The sequence below is a fragment of the Somniosus microcephalus genome, chromosome 4 (genome assembly GCF_052327205.1).
Source record: "Somniosus microcephalus isolate GS21.2 chromosome 4, FLI_Smic_1.0, whole genome shotgun sequence".
In the NCBI taxonomy this organism is placed as follows: Eukaryota; Metazoa; Chordata; class Chondrichthyes; order Squaliformes; family Somniosidae; genus Somniosus; species Somniosus microcephalus.
In genome coordinates, this window is record NC_140990.1 from 268,027,632 (window position 1) to 268,043,875 (window position 16,244).

Consider the following 16,244-nt stretch of genomic DNA (forward strand, 5'->3'; position numbering starts at 1 on the left):
ACACCTACAGCACTGGGATCTAGCTGACAATGTGGCAAATTGCCCAGATATGTCCTGTCCACAAAAAGGACAAATCCAATCCAGCCAGTTACCGCCCCATCAGTCTAATCTCGATCATCAGCAAAGTGATGGAAGGTGTCATTGACAGTGCTATCAAGCGGCATTTACTTACCAATATCCTGCTCACCCAATGCTCAGTTTGCATTCCGCCAGGACCACTTGGCTCCAGACCTCATTACAGCCTTGGTCCAAACATGGATCAAAGAGCTGAATTCCAGAGGTGAGGTGAGAGTGACTGCCCATGACATCAAGGCAGCATTTGACCGAGTGTGACATCAAGGACCCTAGTAAAATTGAAGTCAATGGGAATCAGCAGGAAAACTCTCCACTGGCTGGGTCCTACCTAGTACAAAGGAAGATGTTTGTGGTTGTTGGAGGTGTTGGTGTAGTGGTTATGTCACTAGACTAGTAAGCCAGAGGCTCAGTCAAATGCTCTGAGGATATAAGTTCAAATCCCACCACGACAGCTGGTGGAATTTAAATTCAATTCAATTTAATTCTGGTCCTGGTCTGGCTTACATGTGACTCCAGACCCACAGCAATGTGGTTGACTCTTAATGCCCTCTGAAATGGCCTAGCAAGCCACTCTGTTGTAAATAACCGCTACGAAAAACAATAAGAATAAAAGCGGACGGACCACCTGGCATCGACCTCGGCACCTTCACTGTCGCTGGGCCAAAATCCTGGAACTCCCTTCCTAACAGCATTGTGGGTGTACCTACACCATATGGACTGCAGCGGTTCAAGAAGGTGGCTCACCACCACCTTCTCAAGGGCAATTAGGGATGGGCACTAAATGCAGGCCTAGCCAGCCAGCAACGCTCACATCCCATCAATGAATAAAAAAATCCAAAAAAAAATCATCTCAGCCCCAGAACATCACTGCAGGAGTTCCTCAGGGCAGTGTCCTAGGCCCAACCATCTTCAACTGTTGCTTCAATGACCTTCCCTCCATCATAAGGTTAGAAGTGGGGATGTTCACTGATATAGAAAACATAGAAGATAGGAGCAGGAGTAGGCCATTCGGCCCCTCGAGCCTGCTCCGCCATTTAATGAGTTCATGGCTGATCATCCAAATTCAGTATCCTGTCCCTGCTTTCTCCCCATATCCCTTGATCCCTTTAGCCTTAAGAAATATATCTAACTCCTTCTTGAATATATTTAATGAATTGGCCTCAACTGCCTTCTGTGGTAGAGAATTCCACAGGTTCACCACTCTCTGGGTGAAGAAATTCCTCCTCATCTCTGTCCTAAATGGCTTACCCCTTAGCTTTAGACTGTGACCCCTGGTTTTGGACTCCCCCGCCATCGGGAACATCCTTCCTGCATCTAGTCTGTCTAGTCCTGTTAGAATTTTATAAGTTTCAATGAGATCCACTCTCATTCTTCTAAACTCCAGTGAATATAAGCCCAATCGACCCAATCTTTCCTCATACGTCATTCCTGCCATCCCAGGTATCAGTCTGGTGAATCTTCGCTGCACTCCCTCCATGGCAAGAACATCCTTCCTCAGATAAGGCAAACAAAACTGCACATAATACGCAAGGTGTGGTCTCACCAAGGCCCTGTACAACTGCAGCAAGACATCCTTGCTCCTGTATTCTAATCCTCTCGCTATGAAGGCCAACATACCATTTGCCTTCTTAACCGCCTGCTGCACCTGCATGCTTACCTTCAGCGACTGGTGCACAAGGACACCCAGGTCTCATTGCACTTCCCCTTCTCCCAATCTATTGCCAGTCAGATAATAATCTGCCTTCCTGTTTTTGCCACCAAAGTGGATAACCTCGCATTTATCCACATTATACTGCACCTGCCATGCATCTGCCCAATCACCCAACCTGTCCAAATCATACTGGAGTTTCTCGGCATCCTCCTCACAGTACACACGCCCACCCAGCTTTGTGTCGTCTGCAAACTTGGAGATATTACATCTAGTTCCCTCGTATAGATCATTAATATATATTGTGAATAGCTGGGGTCCTAGCACCGATCCCTGCGGTACCCCACTAGTCACTGCCTGTCACTTGGAAAAAGACCCATTTATTCCAACTCTTTGCTTCCTGTCTGCCAACCAGTTCTTTATCCAAGTCAATAGCTTACCCCCAATCCCATGTGCTTTAACTTTACACGCTAATCTCTTACGCGGGACCTTATCGAAAGCCTTCTCAAATTCCAAATACACCACATCCACTGGTTCTCCCTTATCTATTCTACCAGTTACATCCTCAAAAAATTCCAGTAGATTAGTCAAGCACGATTTACCTTTTGTAAATCCATGTTGACTTTGTCCGATCCTGTCACTGTTTTCCAAGTGCTCTGCTATTACATCTTTTATAATGGACTCTAGCATTTTCCCCACTACCGATGTCAGGCTTACCAGTCTATAATTTCCTGTTTTCTCTCTACCACCTTTTTTGAATAGTGGGGTTACATTAGCTACCCTCCAATCCATGGGAACTGCTCCAGAGTCTATAGAATTTTGGAAGATGACCAGCAATGCATCTACTATTTCTAGGGCCACTTCCTTAAGTACCCTAGGATGTAGATTATCAGACCCTGGGGATTTATCGGCCTTCAATCCTGTCAATTTCCCTAACACCATTTCCCTACAAATACTGATTTCATTCAGTTCCCCCCTCTCATTAGACCCTATGTTCCCCGACATCTCTGGGAGGTTATTTGTGTCCTCCTTTGTGAAGACAGAACCAAAGTATGTATTTAATTGTTCTGCCATTTCTTTGTTCCCCATTATAAATTCCCCTGATTCTGACTGCAAGGGACCTACGCTTGACTTCACCAATCTTTTTCTCTTCACATATCTATAGAAGCTTTTACAGTCAGTTTTTATGCTCCCTGCAAGCTTACTCTCATACTCTATTTCCCCCCTCTTAATTAATTCCTTTGTCCTCCTTTGCTGAATCCTAAACTGCTCCCAATCCTCAGGTTTGCTGCTTTTTCTGGCCAATTTATATGTCCTCTCCTTGGATCTTATGCTATCCCTAATTTCCCTTGTTAGCCACGGTTGAGTCACTTTCTTTGTTTTATTTTTATGCCAAACAGGGATGAACAAATTCTGTAGTTCATCCATGCAATCTTTAAATGTTTGCCATTGCCTATCCACTGTCAACCCTTTAAGTAACATTCCCCAATCCATCCTAGCCAACTTGCGCCTCATACCATCGTAGTTTCCTTTATTTAAATTCAGGACCCTAGTCTTTGAGTCAAATACTTCACTCTCCATCTTAATGAAGAATTCTATCATATTATGATCGCTCTGCCCCAAGGGGCCTCACACAACAAGATTGCTAATTAATCCTTTCTCATTACATAATACCCAGTCTAAGATTGCCTGATCTCTAGTTGGTTCATCAACATATTGGTCCAGGAAACCATCCCGTATACACTCCAGGAATTCCTCCTCCACAGTATTGTTACTAATTTGGTTAGCCCAATCTATATGTAGATTAAAGTCATCCATGATAACTGCTGTACCCTTATTGCACGCGTCTCTAATTTCCTGTTTAATGCCATCCCCAACCTCAACATTACTGTTTGGGGGTCTGTATACAACTCTTACTAATCTTTTCTGCCCCTTGGTATTTCTCAGCTCTACCCATACAGATTCCACATCATCAGAGCTAATATCCTTCCTTACAATTGTGTTAATCTCCTCTTTAACTAGCAATGCTACCCCACCTCCTTTTCCTTTTTGCCTGTCTTTCCTGAATATTGAATACCCCTGGATGTTGAATTCCCAGCCTTGGTCACCCTGGAGCCATGTCTCTGATGATTGCAAAGTGTTCAGTTCCATTCACAACTCCTCATAATGAAGCAATCCATGCCCGCATGCAGCAAGACCTGGATGACATTCAGGTTTGGGCTGATAAGTGGCAAGTAACATTCACACCACACAAGTGCCAGGCAATGGCTATCTCCAACAAGAGAGAGTCTAAACACCGTCCTTTGACATTAAATGGCATTACCATCGCCGAGTCCCCCACCATCAACATCCTGGGAGTCACCATTGACCAGAAACTTAACTGGACCAGCCACATAAATACTGTGGCTACAAGAGCAGGTCAGAGGCTGGGTATTCTGCAGTGAGTGACTCACCTCCTGACTCCCCAAAGCCTTTCCACCATCTACAAGGCACAAGTCAGGAGTGTGATGGAATACTCTCCCCTTGCCTGAATGAGTGCAGCTCCAACAACACTCAAGAAGCTCGACACCATCCAGGATAAAGCAGCCCACTTGATTGGTACCCCCTCCACCACCTTAAACATTTACTCCCTCCACCACTGGCGCACCATGGCTGCAGTGTGTACCATCTACAAGATACACTGCAGCAATTCACCAATGCTTCTTCGACAGCGCCTCCCAAACCAGCGACCTCTACCACCTAGAAGGACAAGGGCAGCAGGTGCATGGGAACACCATCACCTCCAAGTACCCCTCCAAGTCACACAACATCCTGACTTGGAATTATATGGCCATTCCTTCATCGTCGCTAGGTCAAAATCTTGAAAATCCCTCCCTAACAGCACTGTGGGAGTATCTTCACCACATGGACTGCAGCTGTTCAAGAAGGCAGCTCACCGCCACCTTCTCGAGGGCAATTAGGGATGGGCAATAAATGCTGGCCTTGCCAGCGACGCCCACATCTCAGGAAGAATAAAAAAATGATCTTTCTGTGCATGATTTGACATTAAATTCACCAACTCTAATTTGCACCTCCTTCTCAGACCATCTGCTGTTTATTTCCCCATCCTTCGATCTGATTGGTTAAGGAGATACCTGGTTGGTTGCTCTTTTCACTCAGGTCCCGGATACCCTGTTTCCCTCTCTTCTCCGCTACCAGCTCGCATTAGGGGAAGAAAGGAAGTGACCAAAGATGTTTTGAGCTGAAGGGTGCAGGGGCAAGTCTAACTAACGGCAGACGCCATTAGATGCCCTGCTACAGCAAATTGTGGTCCGTTGTAGTTGTACCTGACCTGTTACAGTCTTTGTTTTTGAGATTCCTCAAATACTGCAAGATTGTGCATATTGCGCAAAGCTCTGCAGCTAAATGTTGGCTCCACCTCAGTGGCGATAATAACAGCAGCTGTAAACACCATTTGCATAGCTGTGCTCGGTGACTTCCATCTGCTGGTGAAGTTTTTAATATTAGAAAAAAGCTTATGGGATTGTAGGCTCTTTTTTGAACACAACAACTTTGGCCGTATTTACACTCGGTGTTTAGTATGGATCTGGTGTAAATGCAGAGCTAATCCCAGCCTGACTCTGGAGCCAAGCAGTTTGAAAGTCCCTCCCCCAGGGAGTCTCATTCTGTTTAGCACCAGTGTTTGGTTGAGCCGTGATTGCAGTTTTGCTTTAAAACTCTTGCTCTTAGCATTGCTGCACCACTTCACATCTATGCAACGCTTGTGACCTAACTGGATATTAAAAAGCTCTCGGCTGACTGCTTGGACTCTTTTCAGACTTAAGTTTTAAAATGTCAAATGTTGGTTTTAAACCAGTTTCACAGCAACCAGAATGTGCAGAATAACTGCGCTGTAACTTAGCAGGAACAGCAGCTTTGTTTTAGAGTTAAGAGAAATAAGCCTTATATTATAGTTAGCAGAATGTGCGTTTGTTATTCGGCAGACAATGGCTTTGTTTTAAATTGATGTTCAAGTGCAGCCCTGTTTTGGGGGTTATCAGAAAAAGCAGTTTTATTTTTGGGTCGGCATTAACATAGATGATCTTCGTCACGAAGCATTTTTTGTCGTATTACTTCGCACCCATGACTTTCCTACACTTCCCGGGCTTCTGAAAAATGCGTGAAGGCTCGCCGTGTATATTAATAACAATGTAAATGGCATACCAGCAGGGATTGGCTAAGTCATTCGGTGTCGTTTTGATAAAAGGAGACATCGGCTTGTCTACGAACGCTCCAAAGCCCAGTTTAAAGTTGCTGGTTAGTTTGGCCATCTCTTTGGAGAGAGAGGAGCCCAGTTCTTTAATTCTGTTCAGGTCATCAGTCATAGAGGCAGAAAGGTCCATTAGGAAATAGAGGTCAACGGGATAATCTTCAAACTGGCGCACATCCACTCCGAATGTCACCCGACTACCTGTTAGAAAATCATTTTTTCATATTAAAACCCAAAACAAACATCACGTTTGAGGTGTTGAATATCTGAAAAACGAGTGCGTGGCGTCTGACTGCATGAATATGTGGGTACATTTATAGAGTTACAATTCTTATTAATTCTGCTCATTAAGAATTAAGATTTGTTTTTATATTGAGAAGGACCTCTACCGCTTTAAAAAAAAACTAAATTCGGTGTTTTTATCCTTAAAAAGTTTCCAGTACAGTACATTTTATAAAGCTTTATTTTACTCAAGCGAGATAGTCCCCGCTGTTACTCGAGGCGCTATTCACATTCAGTGATTAATGGTAAAAATACGAGGAACCGAACGGGGCTGTTCTATTTTTTGATTCTATTTACTCCCTTTTAATGGAGTGCTTAAACCTCTAAATTCATCTTTTACTCTTGCGGCAAATTAAAACACTGTAACCAGGCTTCCTGACGCTGGCATTTCAGGGCAATAAAAGGACAAATATCACTTGACAGGGTAGTTTGTGCGTTATATTTCAATGAAGCCTGTGTTAAAAGTTGTGTGCGCTCTCCTTTCAGGTGCATCTGCGGGTACACAAGAACGCCACTCTTCATCGAGTTTACCTGGTCGCAGGTTAAGTACAAGTTTTTGTGGAGACATTTGTGTCCTTTTCCCGTCCCTCTTCTCGCTGTTCACGATTAAAGCCTCGTTTCTTATAACCCTGAGGTGGCTGACGGGGAACTCGATAAATTCCAGGGGACATTCTCGCAGTAAAAGATTGTCAAGAGTATCACATCTTCCACCAGAGCTTGAATCGTCACTGAAGTCCTAAAATAAACAATACACATTCCATGTCTAGATCTAGTCATCGTAATCGGGGTGTTTTCCAAAATAAAATAAGGCTAGAGGTGGCACACGAAAACAAAGAATTTTGGAATCTCCGAACAATCACATTGCCTTTCCTAATCCTTTACGTATGCCAGACTGTGGCTGTACATGATCCTGATCAGGAAACAATAATCTTCAAATCCTCAAACCAACATTCCATTTGAACCCCCGAAAATATACTTCATGATGATTCTGAGTATCAGTAAAACCGCTTCAAACGAGTTATACCTTGGCCCGGTGCTCACTCTACCTGATGACGTGAGCTCCAGTATTATTTGCCGCAAGATATTTATTTCGAACTGGATAATGGGAACGACACGCCATTTGTAATGTTTTTTTCTATTTCTCGATACAATATACAGCGTGCATTCTAGCCCACAGGCCTGGATTCACTCGCTATGCCATTTGAGAGGAATATTTGTACAAGTTTGTTCAGAACCGCGATTTTCTGTTTATAATAGCCCGCGGTTACTTAAATAAGACTACGGTGTTTACACAGGTAAGATAACCGATACATTTGAGTCGGTGTAAATTTCTGGTTGGAAACTGACAGCTATATTTTCGGGGTAGGTGAATTGCCCTTAGAATTCCTCGCCTTCAGTAATGCTTGCGCGACGACAGTAACTTGTGGTTGTACACGACATGAGCAAACACTTTGCCATGTTCAACACATTCAAGTAATTCCATAACATGGATTAATCATTTACTTTTACTGTAATTCAGTGGACTGCAATTACCACACGTAGAACGCACAAGTATCGAGGAGAAGGCTGTGGTTTTAATGGATTAACTATTAACCTCATGCTCGAACTCACGAACAACCGACACAAAAGGAAACTTTCAAAGTGTCAGCTAAGACTTCAATAAATACTGGAGTAAATGTAAAGATTGTCATTGGAAGAGTTGAGAATGTTTTTAAAGCGTCTGTTCTACCTCTTGAAAGCACCAACCGCACTGCGGCCCGAGCTTCAGACAGCCTTCACAAGTGACTGCACTCCCAGAAGAGCAGGAACCTGCGGGGAAAACAATGGAGGAATTAGTGACCAGAGCAAGAATCAAGGGAATAATGTGCCAGCGACCGACAAGAACATAAAACACCTGACAACTAGCACTAACTGGTAAGTGTAAACAAGTAGATGATTTAAAAAAAAACTTACTCTTTGAAATAAAATGATCAAATGAACGGATTATAATAACGCATTCCAAAGAGTAAGAAATCAACCCCTCCCCCCAAAATCAGGTGTAATATTCAGAAGATGTCAATTCATAATCTGTACATAGGGGCATGATACTTGCACACATTAGGTAACATTATGCAAAACCAAACATCATTTCAGTTCACAATTAAATAGTTTCACTGCACATTATCAGAAACCTCAGGCAATACTCAAGGTCATGGAGCAGACTTTACTGGACCTCGCTTTCATGCTGCGTAAAAAAAAACTTAAAGAGTAAGTGGAAAGTGTTGTAACCATGAACTCACCTTCAGCACGACTCAGTGTCTTTGCCAGAAGCAGCACGATTGTCACCAGGTCCACTCCCATGTCTTTGGATTTGAACACACAGTAAACAGGCAGAAAGGATGAGTTCCGAGCAGCAAGCGAAGGAAGACTTGAGAAGCTCCTGATACCTGCAGCTTCGCGCTTTGTGTGGGAGGAGCTGCAGACACAGAGTAGGGGACGTGCTCCTTACCTTCTACCTGTGGAGGTGGAGTAGACTGCTGACACTTGGCGTCTGGGAGCAATATGGTCACCATGGTGTAGCCGCCTCGCCCCTGCCCTTCGCCAACTTCCTTCTTCCTTTTATGGTAAAGACAGGTATGAAGTAAACATGTTAGAAAGGTGCAGAGAGCGCAGACCATAAGAATACTGCCTGGGGAGAGGCAGGGAGCGCACACCTGGCCTATTGTCAGCTGCCCACTTCCGGCAAATCTCCTCCACTCTCAGAATAACACTCTTCATATTCACAACATTGCTGCTAAAATCCGGCACACCCGACGGATCAAAAAACTTCCAAAGGAAATTGTGATTTGTTTGTTTTGACTTTCTAAGTCCAGGATTTCCGTGATAATAGATGTTTGGGTAAATGAGTGTTAAACACAGACCACCTAACAAAAGTAATGGGGTTTTACACGCAATTTTACCCACATGAATGTTTGTAGAAAGGGCCAGTGGCACAGAGCGTCTCTTCCATTATTTACACGCCTGACTCCACAAGCCCGAGCAAACATTCCCGACTCGAAAGTCACCCCGGCCAGTGGCATACCTGAGAGAGGCAAACCTGTTGAGAAAGGCTGTCGTAGCGAGTGGGGGCTTGTCCATGCAAAATACTGACAAACAAGAACTAGGAAAGTAAAAAAAGAGGTTTTCAGCAATGTGAATTAACTGTCAATGTAAAAAAAAGCCTCTAGATTGTATTGTTTTTGCTCCCATTTGTCTGCATTAAATGCCATCAGCCACCCATTTGCCCATTCGACTAACCAGTCTGTCTTTCAGGATTCTTTTGCAGTCCCCCTCACTGTTTACCATGTCTCCTACTTTTGTGCTGTCAGCAGATTTTGAGATTCTGTTCCCAATGCCCAAGTCCTAATTATCTATATATACAGTACTTTGGATCCTATTTATCTTTCAGACTTCCTAATGCTAAACAGCACTGCTGCTTCTCCAAGGTCCATTTCCTAGGTCAGTTGCTCCAGGTGGCAGTGGAGGTAAGTTTTATTTTCATCTCTGTTAAGTTTGTTATAAACTTTTAATTTTTAATTTGTATTATTTTCTTTCCTGCTGCTGCCAGTTAAGGTTTATTTGAATTGAATTGAATTTTAAATTTTACTTGCCACCTGCAGCCTCCACATACCGAAGACCTCTTCCTTTCTTGTTTCCTTTCTCTATGTTGAATATGCCCATTTTCATGGGACTTCCCCAGTGCAGCCTGGGTCTACAGTCCACCCAGGTCTACCACTGCCTGCACCTTTGTTTCTCTATCCTGGGCCTATTGTCATCCACCTGTTCTGGCTCCCTAACCCACCCATGGCTAGACCTGCTCCAACTCCCACTCACTCCTTCACCCATCCTCAGCCACTCCCATGCCATTCCCCTGCTTATGCTCTCTGATCCTCCAAATCACGACTTTACTTTTACCCACTCTATCCACCTGCTCACACTTTTTCAGTTGGGTTTGAGTGCTCAGCTTGCACCCGTTCCTCACAGTCTGATGAGAGTTTTCCTCCTGCACTGCCACTTTTACACTCTACAGTCCAACCTCGTGCTCCTCTGCTCTGCAGTTAATACTAGTTTAAATTGGATACATCCGCTAATATTTTACAGGATGGAAAAATGGATTCCCCCACCTGAATGTGCTGGTCGACAGACTGAAGTTGAAATATTCTCTCTACACAAGATCAGAGAGTTCTGACAATAAAGAGATTAAGAGCAAATGGTGGGGAATAAAAATGGAAAAGAAGAAGGAGTTCGATGGGGAAAAGTTCAGCTTTGCCCACATTAAAAGGAGCAAAAATCAAAAGCAGAGAAAAAGATCAAAAGCTTGTTGAGTGAAACAGACTCAGATGAGGAGGTGGTGAAGCAAACTTCCTCTCTGAGGCTCTGAGACCAAATCCAGAGATCACTTATACTGAGAACTATAAAATGGAACTCAAATAGTGACTCAGTATGGGAAATAGTCATGGTAGCAAAACTAATGCTTGTGAAGGCAAATCATAGACAATGGATGAAGATATCTTAGTGGAATCAGATGATGACTAGTGGGACCTGGTGACATGTTTCTTGTCAGAAACACTTTACAGGCAGGCTGATGATTGAATGTAACCAGTGCAACCTCTGGATCCTCCTACCTTGTGCCAAAAAATGAAAGTCTAATGCCCGATGTCTTTTTCTGTGAGAAATGTAGAGATGTGAAAGAAGGTGGAAATTGAGCTCGTGCCAGAAGAAGTTTCTTGAATGAACAATTCCTAAGCCTGTTTTGTGACCCATCTCCATGAGGTAAAATACATGAAATGAATAAAGGATCGAAGGACAGCCAAGAAAACCTTGAAAAAAGCCAGAAGGGAGTTACTATATTTGAGAAGTAAAGGTTACATAGTAAAGGACGCAGATTGCCATAGTAATGAAAGGTTCTTCTTTTCCCCTCTTCTCATAGTTCTCTTCTCCATTGTGGAGAATCCAGAGATAATGCTTACACGGTATGTTCTGCAGATATATGTGCTTGTAGTTTATAGCTAATAATCACTGAGGCAGACAATTGTGGTTGTATAACATAGTAGGAGTACAGGAAATCAAAGGTGTATTCCTGACCAAAATGGTAGGTGGCTCACTCTCACACATATTATGACTTTGTGCCCTTTCTATTTGGGCTCATCCTGTTCATACTCAATGCAGTAAGTGTCAATATGATAGCGGTGTTTAAAATTATGAAAGATGGGACAAGGGTAGATAGGAGCAGACTGTTTCCAGTGGTTGATAGGTCAAAAATGAGAGACCATAGATATAAGATTAAATGTAAAATAATTAGAACAGGGAGCATGAGAAACTTATTTACACAGACAGCTGTGAGTTTGTGAAATGCACTACCAGGGTTAGTGCCTAAGGCACAAAGTTCTGTACTGACAAGTGGCTCTCATGCTTTTATCCAAGACAGGCCTCAGCCCAGACAATTGCTCCAAATATTGGTGCAATGGTTCAAGTTAAGAGTTGCCAGGTATCAGGGAGCAGCAGTAGCAGTAAATAAAATCTAAATGTAAGTAAGAACCAATGTGGTTTATCTTTATCTTTTTCTACTTTAATAACTTTTGCTGAATGTGGCCTGTGCTAAATGCCAGGATATTGGATCAGGCACACCATATCAATTGAGGTTGACACCCCTGACCTTGTGTTACATGCTATAACATTTCTGTCATCATAAAATAATGTGCTGGCCACCTTACTGTGACAAACATCATGGGAGATCTGCTACTTAATATACAATTAGTAATATGAGGCAAAGAGGCCATAGGAATGGCTGGTGTGGTAAATGGGATAAATCACACTGTTACAGTAGTGGGGTTTGATCTGAAGTTGCAGTTAAGACACTTACCAACACTAGTGCAAAAAAACCTTACAAAATTGGAAAGGAATGTTCTACCCAAAGCTCATACTTGGTCTAATAGGTTATTATGCCGTTAGATATTTTTAACCTAGTTAGAATATCCTGCAGGCATAGAGATCAAAGAGATCAAAGCCAGAACAAGAACACCTGGAAATATATGCTAAAAGCATTGAATAGGCGTAGTTCAATGCTTGTAACATAGGAGTCAAGCAGGATACCTACTGGAATTCAACCTGAACAAAGTTTCACATTCTTACCCAGCAAATAGCACAAAAATATTGACAACATTTTTCCTTCTATTGCATATCTGATGAGTATAAGATGAACAGATATAGTGAGGAGACTAAGTTGTCTTGTTTACAGAATATACCGTCAGAGTTGTTTTCTCTATTTCTTGTTGGTTACTTATTTGTGATGTATGTGATAACCTAGTTTTCGTGTATATGATAGTATTTGTATTAATATGCTGTATTTTGGATTTTGTTAGTTTAAATCAATCAAATAAAGTCAAGGGTATAGATGAGTGAATGAGTCAACAGAACAGGAGTCACAACCGGTTATGTTAGGTTAGGTTAGGTTTAGGTTAGGTAACCAACAGACTGACTATCCCCTTTAGAAGGCCTATACAACGTTAACAAAATCCTGGGACTGTAAAGTGCACAATGGTAGATATATCACTAAAATAAGTTTTCCAGAAATTGCATGACTAAGGAAGAACACAATCCTCTCGCTTGGGCATTTCCTGCTCTTATCACCAAAGAAAGATACACATTTCAAAAGAATTACATAAATAAGAACATAAGAACATAAGAAATAGGAGCAGGAGTAGGCCAATCGGCCCCTCGAGCCTGCTCTGCCATTCAATAAGATCATGGCTGATCTGATCCTAACCGCCAATCCACTATGACAGGACTATCTCCTGAATCTAACAGAATTAGACACACGAAACAGGAGCAGGATCAGGCTACACGCCCCCTGGGCCCGCTCCGTTACCCACAGGGCCATGACCGATCCGAACCTAGACTCATGTCCAAATTCCTGCCCGCTCCCCGTAACCCTTAATTCCCTTTTCTTCTAGGAAACTGTCTATTTCTGTTTTAAATTTATGTAATGATGTAGCTTCGACAGCTTTTTGGGGCAGCCTAATAGATTATTTCCTAATAGATTATTTCAAACTGAAAGTATAGTCTGGACTTCCTGATTGAAATAACCTTCCAATAATATCCTGACTTTGCCTGAAATCAGCCGAGCTTTTTAATTTGGTAGGTACAGGGGACTAACGAGGTACGAAAAACTTATTGAACTGGCCAAAATAGTCAGTGCAGCTTTGTAATTGACTCCTATGGTACAAGCAAATGGTTAGCGCTATTTGCTAGGCGTCTGTTCATGATAAGCGTGGATGGTGTAAGTGGTGGGGACTGTATCTCTAATGCTCAAAAGATATTTCAATATTCAGGTTCTCCTCCTAGATCTGCCTCAAACTGTTTTGACAATTAGACCTATAGGCAAGTAAATACTTAAACAGGGAAAGAGAGGGGTGGGGAGGAGAGGAGAGGAGAGGAGAAATGGGAAGCAAGGACAGGAAAGGGGAGGGATGAGAGGAGGGGAGGGATAGAAGCTGGAGAGGAGTGGGAGGGAAAGAGAAGAGGGAGGGAAGGGCACCTTTGGACCTACCAGCTCAACCCCTGTATCCTCCCCTCCCCCCCCGCAACTCATCGCATCCTCCCCTCTGCTCTCCGTCCTATCGTCTCTTCCCCTCCCAATCCCATCTTTCCCTCTGCTTCCTCCTCAAACCACCCTGTTCCCGTATCTCTGCCTTCTCCCCTACCCACCACCTCTTCTCTTCTATCCTGTTCCCTCCCCCACCTTCTCCATCTCACCCTCACCGATCATCCCCTCTCTCGTTTAGTCCCTGCCTCCTCACCTCCTCTTCCTCTAACTTGTCCTCTCACCTCCCATCTTCCTTTTCCTGTCTTGTCCCATCCCGTTTCTTCCCTCAGCTTCCTGTCTTGACCTCTTATGCCCCTATCTCCCCTTTCTCATCCCGTTCCCTCCCTCCTTTCCTCACCTTTCCATCCTGCTCCTCTATCGCATCGCCTCCACTTCCTTCCTCCTTTCCTCTCCTTCTCCTCTCTCACCTCTCTCCTGCTTTTCCTGTTCCTCCCTCCTTGCCCTCCTCCACCCTTCTCCCCAAACTCTTCTGCCTCCTCCCTCCCATTGCCTCTGCTTTTCTCCCCCTCTTTCTATCCCTCCTTCTTCACTCCCAACTTTTCCTTTCCCAATGTCCTCCCACTGGGCCTGCTTCTGGGAAAGGTGGGACTTGTACAAGTCGGACGGGTTGCACCTGAACCAGAGCGGGACAAATATCCTTGCGGGGAGGTTTGCTAGCACTGTTGGGGGGGGGTTTAAACTAACTTGGCAGGGGGATGGGATACAGAGGGGAGCTGAAATAGGGGGTGATGTGCTGCCAATTATAGAGAAAAAAAACAAGTCAGCTTGGTAGACAGGGCAAATATATAAGGGCACGGCTGGATGGCATCTATTTTAATGCAAGGAGTCTTGCAAATAAGGTGGATGAACTGAAGGTGTTGATAAACACATGGGAGTATGATATTGTTGCTATCACGGAGACATGGTTGAGGGAGGGGCAAGACTGGCAGCTCAATATTCCGGGGTACAGAATCTTCAGGCGAGACAGAGGGGGAGGTAAAAGAGGAGGGGGTGTCGCAATATTAATTAAGGAGTCAATTACTGCAGTAAGGAGGGATGATATATTAGCAGGTTCCTCTAATGAGGCAATATGGGTGGAGCTTAAAAACAAAAAGGGGGCAAGCACTTTGCTGGGAGTGTACTATAGGCCTCCAAACAGTCAGGGGGAGATAGAGGAACAGATATGTAGGCAAATCTCAGAGAAATGTGCAAATAATAGGGTAATAATAATGGGTGATTTCAACTTCCCCAATATTAACTGGGATAGTCAAAGTGTGAAAGGCTCAGAGGGTGTAGAATTCTTAAAGTGCATCCAGGAGAGCTTTTTGAGCCAGCATGTAGAAAGTCCTACAAGAGAGGGGGCAGTACTGGACCTAATTCTAGGGAATGTGGCCGGCCAAGTGGAAAAAGTGCTAGTAGGTGAGCACTTTGGTGACAGTGACCATAATATGGTGAGATTTAAGGTGGTCATGGAAAAGGACAGGGATGGGCCGGAAATAAAGGTTCTAAATTGGGGGAAGGCCGATTTTAATAGGATAAGGCAGGATCTGGCCAAAATGGACTGGGATCAGCTACTTGTAGGAAAATCCGCATCGGAGCAATGGGAGGCTTTCAGAAGGGAGATTGAGATCATACAATGGCAACATGTTCCCGTAAAGGTCAAGGGTGGTTCCAAAAACCACAGGGAACCTTGGATGTCAGGGGATATACGAGAATGGATTAGGAAAAAAAGGAGGGCTTTTGGCAGATACAAAAGGCTAAAGACGGAGGAAGCCCTAGAGGAGTACAAAAAGTGCAGGGGGATACTTAAAAAAGAAATTAGGAGATCAAGGAGGGGCCATGAAATAACACTGGCGAGCAAAATAAAGGAAAATCCTAAGATGTTTTATAAGTATATTAAGGGTAAGAGGATAACTAGGGAAAAAATAGGGCCCATTAGGGACAAAAGTGGCAATCTGTGTGTGGAGCCGGAAGATGTAGGAGGGGTTCTAAATGAATTTTTTGCATCTGTTTTCACTATGGAGGAGGACGATGTAGACATAGAAATAGGGCGGGGGGACTGTGATATGCTCGAACATATTAACATCGAGAGGGAGGAGGTATTGGCGGTTTTAGCAGGCCTAAAAATGGATAAATCCCCAGGCCCGGATGAAATGTATCCCAGGCTGCTGTGTGAGGCAAAGGAAGAGATTGCAGGGGCTCTAACACATATATTCAGGACCTCTCTGGCCACAGGGGATGTGCCAGAGGACTGGAGAACCGCTAATGTAGTACCATTATTCAAGAAGGGAAGTAGGGAAAAACCGGGGAACTACAGGCCAGTGAGCCTAACATCAGTGGTAGGAAAATTATTGGAAAAAATTCTGAGGGACAAAATTAGTCTCCAC

At 43.7% G+C, this 16,244-nt stretch overlaps 1 protein-coding gene and 1 pseudogene across 2 annotated transcripts in view; one reads left to right on the top strand and one right to left on the bottom strand.

Moving 5' to 3' along the window:
* itgb6 (integrin, beta 6) overlaps window positions 1-8,812 on the bottom strand; it is a 105,027-nt gene extending 96,215 nt beyond the window's left edge. For both annotated transcript variants that reach the window (XR_015078192.1, XM_085986390.1), the window contains exons 1-4: window positions 8,534-8,812; window positions 7,984-8,063; window positions 6,786-6,990; window positions 5,927-6,173 (exon numbers count right to left, since the gene is read on the bottom strand). Coding sequence is in view for 1 of the 2 variants with exons in the window: in XM_085986390.1 (XP_085842516.1) it covers window positions 5,927-6,173; window positions 6,786-6,990; window positions 7,984-8,063; window positions 8,534-8,594 (593 nt within the window). In the remaining variant the exon portion in view is untranslated. The remainder of the gene's footprint in view (window positions 1-5,926; window positions 6,174-6,785; window positions 6,991-7,983; window positions 8,064-8,533) is intronic.
* Window positions 8,813-10,363: 1,551 nt separating this feature from the next.
* LOC147120444 (uncharacterized) lies at window positions 10,364-11,466 on the top strand (annotated as a pseudogene).
* The last annotated feature ends 4,778 nt before the right edge of the window (window positions 11,467-16,244 follow it).